Here is a 7,604-nt window from a genome sequence, read left to right on the forward strand (position 1 = left end):
AATTGTGTGCGAATTTTCACAAATGGTGAACCACAACGTCATGTCCTGCGAACCTCCCTAGTGTAATCACGATACCGTTATCTCTCACACCATGATACCTGAAGCAGGCCCACATCATCAATGAATCAAGGTGCTTTTAAGTCTGAAATATAAAGTTTGTGTCAAGTGGGTCACTCCCCAGTACACATGCTTGCCACGGTTGCAGGACACCGTGAAGACAGCTTCGTCGCTCCATAACACTTGCTGCCATTTTGCCATATCCCACTGGAGATATTTAGTGGCAAACGCAACCCTAAGCTCTTGTTGCTTAGCGGTGGTGAATGGTTTCTTGGGAGCGCGGTGTCTGCGTAACTCACGGCTGTCGTGCAGGCAGCGCTGTACTGTCCACACAGACACTTGTCCGAGCAGCTGAGGGTTTTGTGCTTTTAATTCCCTCGCCGTGATTTGAGGATAGGCATCCACTTGACGATTCACAACATTTACTGTGCGTGATGATGTATTACGTCCTCGCCCAGGCTTCTTTTTCTGTTCTGGTGTTGCCACCCCGCCTTCCATACGAAACTTTGGTATCCACTTCTGCACCCACAATCCTGGCTATTTTCTCTCACTGTCCTCTCTGCTTTGTGTAAAGAGACAATAAGTTTGATCTTTTCCTTTGTCAAGTCTTTCTTGCTTTCCATTATGAAGATAAGGTGAGTTGTGTCAGGGCGCGTCTGCTCAAATTACTGGCGGGAAGTGAGGCGATACTTTTAAGAATGTTTTGCTAATAACTAGCAAATGTCAATCAACTGACAGTCCAACAACGGTTTTCATGGACTGCTCGTACTTTTAACGTGTTCCTAGATGCATGATAACTCTCATAAGTCACTAGGGTGCCATATTAGAGGAAATTTTCAGAAGTCCCTCCCGGAATTGAGCTGTTGTGAAGCGGCGAAAAATTCATTGGCGCGTAGTGGAAGTGCAGTTTTTGACATACAGCCGTGTGAGGAAGGCAACATTTCCGATGCTTTTTTTTATATCATGCATTTCTCCTCCTCAACAGTGAATTTCCTGATACCTGAGTATCATTACAGCAACGAAGACAGCATAGAGAAGATAGATAGACCTCAAGTTGATTTATTATTTTCACACGCTGTTTTTTTTTTCACATCACTTTTTTTTTCCAGCTGTTTCAGGCAATTCACACACACACACACACGCACACACACACACCTCTCTCTCTCTCTCTCAACACCAATAAACAAAAACACTTGTGTTCCAGCTCTCCTCTAATCTCTTACTCTATAGTTCGAAACTTTTTGCTTGAGACTTTTTCATCCTGAATTCGATGTAAAGGACAGCAAACACTCAGCAATGTATGCCTACAGCAAAATGTAAAAAACTATGCACACTATTTTGACATGATGAATGACTCGTGCAACAGACCTACGGCTGGGTCCGTCCCACCTTAAGCTTAAAGTCACTCAGAAATCCTGCTTCTTTGCCAGAAACGCATCACCGTTTGATGCTGTAATTCAAATAGCAAGGAAACGCATCACCGTTTGATGCTGTAATTCAAATATCAATATCAGTGCAGGATTTTTTTTTTTTTTTTGAGATATTTGTTGTTCTTGCACGAACATGTGATATGCTGCAATTGTTTTAGTGGTGCAGTTGTTGGCTACGTGATAGCAGGGAGTATTACTAATGACACTTCGTTCTTGAACTCAAGCAAAGTAGCTGAATCCAAGCAGAGTGTTGTCATGTACTGACCTGAAAAGTACCCTAAGAAAATTGAAGTGGCACGCCCTACTTGTGGGATGCATAACCCTTAACAATGACTGGTATGGAGATAACGCACTTGGGTGTTCTCTTGTGTCATATGTCTCCTGAGTTCCTGCTTGTGTATTTGCAAAGACAAATACACCTGGTAGAATTTGTGTTGATTCCAGCAGCTTTGTGTATGATCTTTCCTAGGACTATACAGGGACGAAGTTATACCACACCCTGACATGGCGTGAACAAATGGCAGGCACAAAGAAAGCATATATATATATATATATATATATATATATATATATATATATATATATATATATATATATATATATATATATATATATATATATATATATATATATATATATATATATATATATATATATATATATATATATATATATATATATATATATATATATATATATATATATATATATATATATATATATATATATATATATATATATATATATATATATATATATATATATATATATATATATATATATATATATATATATATATATATATATATATATATATATATATATATATATATATATATGTATATATATATGTATATATATATATATATATATATATATATATATATATATATATATATATATATATATATATATATATATATATATATATATATATATATATATATATATATATATATATATATATATATATATATATATATATATATATATATATATATATATATATATATATATATATATATATATATATATATATATATATATATATATATATATATATATATATATATATATATATATATATATATATATATATATATATATATATATATATATATATATATATATATATATATATGTATATATGTATATATATATGTATATATGTATATATATATGTATATATATATATATATATATATATATATATATATATATATATATATATATATATATATATATATATATATATATATATTTTCCTACTCAGCACAAATGAAAAAATGAAAGCGAGTAAGAGACAAGAAATTGTATGATTAAACGAATACTTAACAATATGACGTTTGATCGTAATTTCACGAACATTTAATTGCGTCACTGAGGTAGCAAACGCCCCCCCTACCCTTCCCTGTGTAGTTTCATGCAGCTCAGTTGTAGCCATAACTTGCATATACTGGCTGCTTGCTGGCTGCTTCCTCAGACCTACTCTCTGAAGGACTGACATGGAACTGGCGGCGCGGGTAGTACGGTAGCGTGGCAAGGATGGCCTCTCCTGGAAAACCACTTTCATAAACCTGGCAACCAAGCGATGTTGTCCCTCCGGTTAACCATTAATACTTGTTACTGCCTAGGTGGCTGATCGTATCGTGTTGATGGACCTATAGGTCCGATCTGTTTCCTTCTTAAATTCAGCAAAAAGAAATTCTAAAAAGTCAGTTACAGATGGCTGAAAGGTATTAATTTTCCTGCAGAGGCAAAAAGACAACCATTTCTTGATACGCGACCCATACTGCATCCTTGTGCTTGCCCTCCAGGAGTGAAGCAGAAAGCTGGCAACATCTGACGAAAGGCCTTGATTTGTGTACGATTCCCTGATAATATCATCACTGTTAAAATTAACCGTTGCGCCCTAGGATGTGTGAGTGGGATTTCGTGGCAACACTAGAGGAAGACGGGTAAGAAGAACAGGAGGTGCCGCTAATAATTGAAGGGCTGTCGGGAACCAGACTTATGTCGGCCATAGTGGTAGAATCATCATGACTAGCTTTGTCTTCCTGGATTTTCTGGAGGGCTCTTGATATAATACTGAAAGGTGGGAAAGTGTAAAAGTTTTTACTTGACCAGGTCATTGTGAAAGCATTAGTATGAATGGCACAAGGATCAGGCCTCCAGGAAACAATCAGGTAATTGAGTATTTATGCGAGTGGCAAACAGATCAACTTCAGGTGTGTAATAGAGTTGAGAAAGACTTTGAAAAATATGGGACTGTAACTTCCATTCTGCATCCATGTTTTTCACTCGGTATTCTTTGTCTGCCTCTTTATAATGTAGACCATGTATGTGTTAACAAAGTAATACCTGTTGACATAACCCATTCAAAAATCTGCTCTACTATCACATGAAGGTTAAGGTTAGTACAGCCATAACGATTTAAACAGGCAATTACAGTGACACAGTCAGAATGGAGGCAGATATGAATTCCTCTGTTATCCTTGCAAAGGGACTATAGACCCATTAGGATGGCTTTCAGTTCCAAACAACTGATGTGATCCAATTCATCATGAGCCCAATGACCACCAGTCCTGGTATCCCCCACTACTGCATCCCAACCAGTCAGAGAAGCATCACAAAACAAATCTAGTTGGTGGGGACAGGATCGTAACGGCTTTGTTTGTGAAGCAAACACCACCCACCAGTTGATTAAATCCTGAGCATGATTGTCCAAGAGAACAGGTGAACTATAATTCCCATGATGGCGAGCGAGTTCTGTGTTACGAATTATTTCTAAGTGGGGCCAGCTCCACAGTGGGGTCAGAGGCTACAGCCATACCAATACCAATAAAAGAGGACAGCTCAAGCAAAGAAACTAGATCTTTGTTCAATAGCAGTAAACCCTGTGCCTTAATGTGAACTTTTCTTCTGGGTGTCAAAGTGGCAGTCATGTCAACAGAGTTTAATATCACACCAAAGAATTCAATCTCTTGGGTAGGCTCTAGTACTACTGATTTGTGTGGATTGACAGCGAGCCCTAAGGAGTCAAAAAAAATGCAGGGTGTAAGACACACGAGATCGTAAAGCATCAGTAGAGTCGGCAATGAAAATGCAGTCATCCAAGTAGCATGACACGAATATCCCAAGTTTACGAAGATGCGAGAGGACAGGTTTCAACAGTTTAGTGAAAATGCAAGGCGCTGAGGTCAAGCCCTGTGGAAGACAAGTGAAGCGAAACTTAAAGTTACGCCAAAAAAATTGGAACCAATTCCTGTTCTCTGGCCTCACGTAGACTGGAAAGTAAGCATTTGTGAAGTCAATAGACATGAAATAACAGTTGTGGTGGATTAAGGATATCACATCTTTGAGGGTGTCCATCTTAAAATGTACATGGTCAACATAATCATTAAGTTCTTTCAAATTCAGAATAACTCTAGCCGTACCATCTCTCTTAATGGTAGGAAAAAGGTCAGAAAGAAAACCATGATCGGCTGGGGCACATGATTCTACTATTTTGTGCTCTAAGAACATCAACATGGCAGAGTCCAGTTCTTTTTTATCTGCACGAGACAAGTTGAGAGTAGCCGGTGAAATCCTCTGTATGGGAACATTCACAATAACTAAAAAATTTTCATGCACCACATCATGAATCCATTTATCTGAGGAGAGACAATACCACTGCGACCTAGCAAAAAAAAAAAATAAATAAATAAATAAATAAATAAATAAATTCCTCCACAAAAATTATCCGAATTTTCCATGCACCACATGAATCCATTTATCTGTGGAGACAATATCGCTGCGACCTACCAACAAAAAAGAAAAAAAAACATAATAATAATAATTCCTCCACAAAATTTATCCGGAGTATTAACCAAAGGCATTAACAAGGGACTTACCGACGGTAGTCTCACTGGGGAGTTTTGTGTCTCGGCATCCCCCTCCCCTGGGGAGGCCTCTGGCCTAAAAAAGGCCTTGCCTGGTAACGTGGCCTTGACTGCTGTGGGCGAGGTCGTCTAGGTAACTGGCGAGGTGGAGCAAACCGTCTCCCAGGAGCTTTGTAAGGACGGAAGTTGGGCCTCCTAAGTTTTCTGGACTTGTCATCTATTTCCTCACGTTTCTTTATGACATCAAAGTCATCCTTGCCGACCTCACAGTCCCAATTACAGAGCTCTACCAAGGCAGAGTCATTCACGTGAGCCCGCTCAACCTCTTTCCGTAGCTGACTGATGTAGTTAACAGCGGAAGTTACCAGCCTCAGGCTGTTATTAAGACCATCAAGGTAGGAGGTTAAGGGTTTATCTTTCTTATTTCCAATATCATTAATGCAACGGGCAATTGGAACCAGTGCCTTTGTCAATAGTTTATTAGTAAGTGAAAGTTGTGTGTTAACCAGTTCTCAATCAACGCTCATTGCCTTGGTGATGGCAGGATTGGTCGCTGGGACCTTTAAGTTGGGCACATTACCCGGGAGCTTGATCTTATCACATGTGAGCTTCACGCCGTCAAGGGAAGGCCAACGTCGCCGTCATGGGAAGGCCAACGTCGGAGACTTGCATTAAGAATGCCAGCCAGACGATCAAATAAAGGGTCACCCGTTTCTTCCTCACCATGGAAGAGGCCATCAAACTCATCAAGAGCATTCTGGAAGTCGGTATCAACCACAGTATCACCGGCTGGCTGTGCGGCGGTGAGCCGGTAGAGGTCGTCAAGCGGATAAGGCTCGGGCAGACACGGGAAGCTTCAGCTGCTTCGTCATCAGAAGGGGAGAAGTCAAGGAACCCGCTATAATCGGCCCCCGATGACACTGGATGAGCTGTCGGCTTATCCAATTTGTCAATTAGGGCATTCAGCAGGGTAGATAATTGGTCCAATTTGCCTTCACTTGATGGAGAGACAGCCGTATCGTTGACGTGGCTCGGGCCAGCGACTCGCGGCTGAGAAGCACCAGCAGCCGGTGGTTGCGTATTGCAACTATCTCGGGAGGCCTTCCTACGCTTGGCATCGCCTTCCAGAGGGTCCCTCTCACGTCGTTCCCCTCCCGAAGCAGGCGAGGAGGGACGCCGTGGCGTTCCCAGGGCCTTACCCCGATCCGACATAACTCGTCTAGAAAAAACGGAGAAAAACCGGGTAACACAAAGGCCAACATATACGTCCTTGAATCATACATGTGTATTCACCATAGCGCTAACAGCTTACCGTAGCGTTAAAAAAGGTGAGAGCTTACCGGGCTGACTTGGAGAAAACCGGTGAAAGATAGGCAAGTCGATCGACGAGCGGCAGTAACAACGCACAGTGTAGAGCAGCAGCAGCAGGTAGTGTGTACTGTGTGGAGACTAGCAGCGAACTGAAGTGGAACTGGCGACGCGGGCATCTCATTGGCTACCGGTGACGTCAGTTAAATAGTCGTGAAGCGAAATGTATAAGTATACGTACCAATTAACTGCCTCGCTGAAAGCAGGCATTGGGCGTGGTTGTTACACCAGCTCAGCCAGCGTTGACTGCAGGGTTGGCATGAAACCTCCTCCCCCCCTAAAAAAAAATATATATATTTCGTGGGGTGTTTCAAAAAATGTTTTACATATAAAAATCATGTTTTATATCATATTGATAAATACGGTTTGTAAATATACAGACAACTCCCTACTAGATGAAGCAGCTTTCCTATCTATATTTCTAACAAAAGCGACACCTGTCATTTTTTTTTTTTTTTCATGGCAGCTGTCATTGGCTAGAGCTGCCTTTGACGTAAAGGTTGGGCCTGCCTTCTTCCTCTCCCCTTCCACATCCGCATTCCCTTCCCTCTCCCCATCCACCATACTTCTCATACCTTTTTCATACATCCATGCATGCATACATGCATACATATATGCATACATATATACATACGTAAATACATACACACATACAGAGAGAGAGAGAGAGAGAGAGAGAGAGAGAGAATGGGTGGCATAGATGGAGGAGATAGAGTAGGAGGTATGGGAAATGAAGAAACGAAGAGGGCATGGGGATGGGAAGGCAGATATGGCGTGGGGTTGGGAAAGGAGGTGTGACTTAATTAACACATCACGAATTCTAGCCAATGATATTTACCTGGTAAGATGTGGCTTTAGCTAAAAATAA

The 7,604-nt window shown here is 40.1% G+C and overlaps 1 protein-coding gene across 1 annotated transcript; it reads right to left on the reverse strand.

Moving 5' to 3' along the window:
- Nucleotides 1–4,892: 4,892 nt before the first annotated feature.
- LOC135106689 (uncharacterized) lies at nt 4,893–7,060 on the reverse strand. Its single transcript, XM_064015956.1, has 2 exons — nt 6,709–7,060; nt 4,893–6,587 (listed from the first exon to the last, which is right to left on the reverse strand). The coding sequence occupies exons 1-2, from the start codon at nt 6,858–6,860 to the stop codon at nt 5,987–5,989; spliced, it is 753 nt and encodes a 250-aa protein (XP_063872026.1). The 5' UTR covers nt 6,861–7,060; the 3' UTR covers nt 4,893–5,986.
- Between the last annotated feature and the right edge of the window lie 544 nt (nt 7,061–7,604).

This window comes from Scylla paramamosain, chromosome 14 (assembly GCF_035594125.1).
Source record: "Scylla paramamosain isolate STU-SP2022 chromosome 14, ASM3559412v1, whole genome shotgun sequence".
In the NCBI taxonomy this organism is placed as follows: Eukaryota; Metazoa; Arthropoda; class Malacostraca; order Decapoda; family Portunidae; genus Scylla; species Scylla paramamosain.

What these genes read in the sequence shown, in the direction of transcription:
- LOC135106689 (XM_064015956.1), bottom strand. Translation starts at nt 6,860, where the DNA reads ATGAGATGCCCGCGTCGCCAGTTCCACTTCAGTTCGCTGCTAGTCTCC. An exon ending in GTTTTCTCCAAGTCAGCCCG is followed by an intron (nt 6,588 to 6,708) that starts GTAAGCTCTCAC and finishes CGTTTTTTCTAG; the next exon opens with ACGAGTTATGTCGGATCGGG.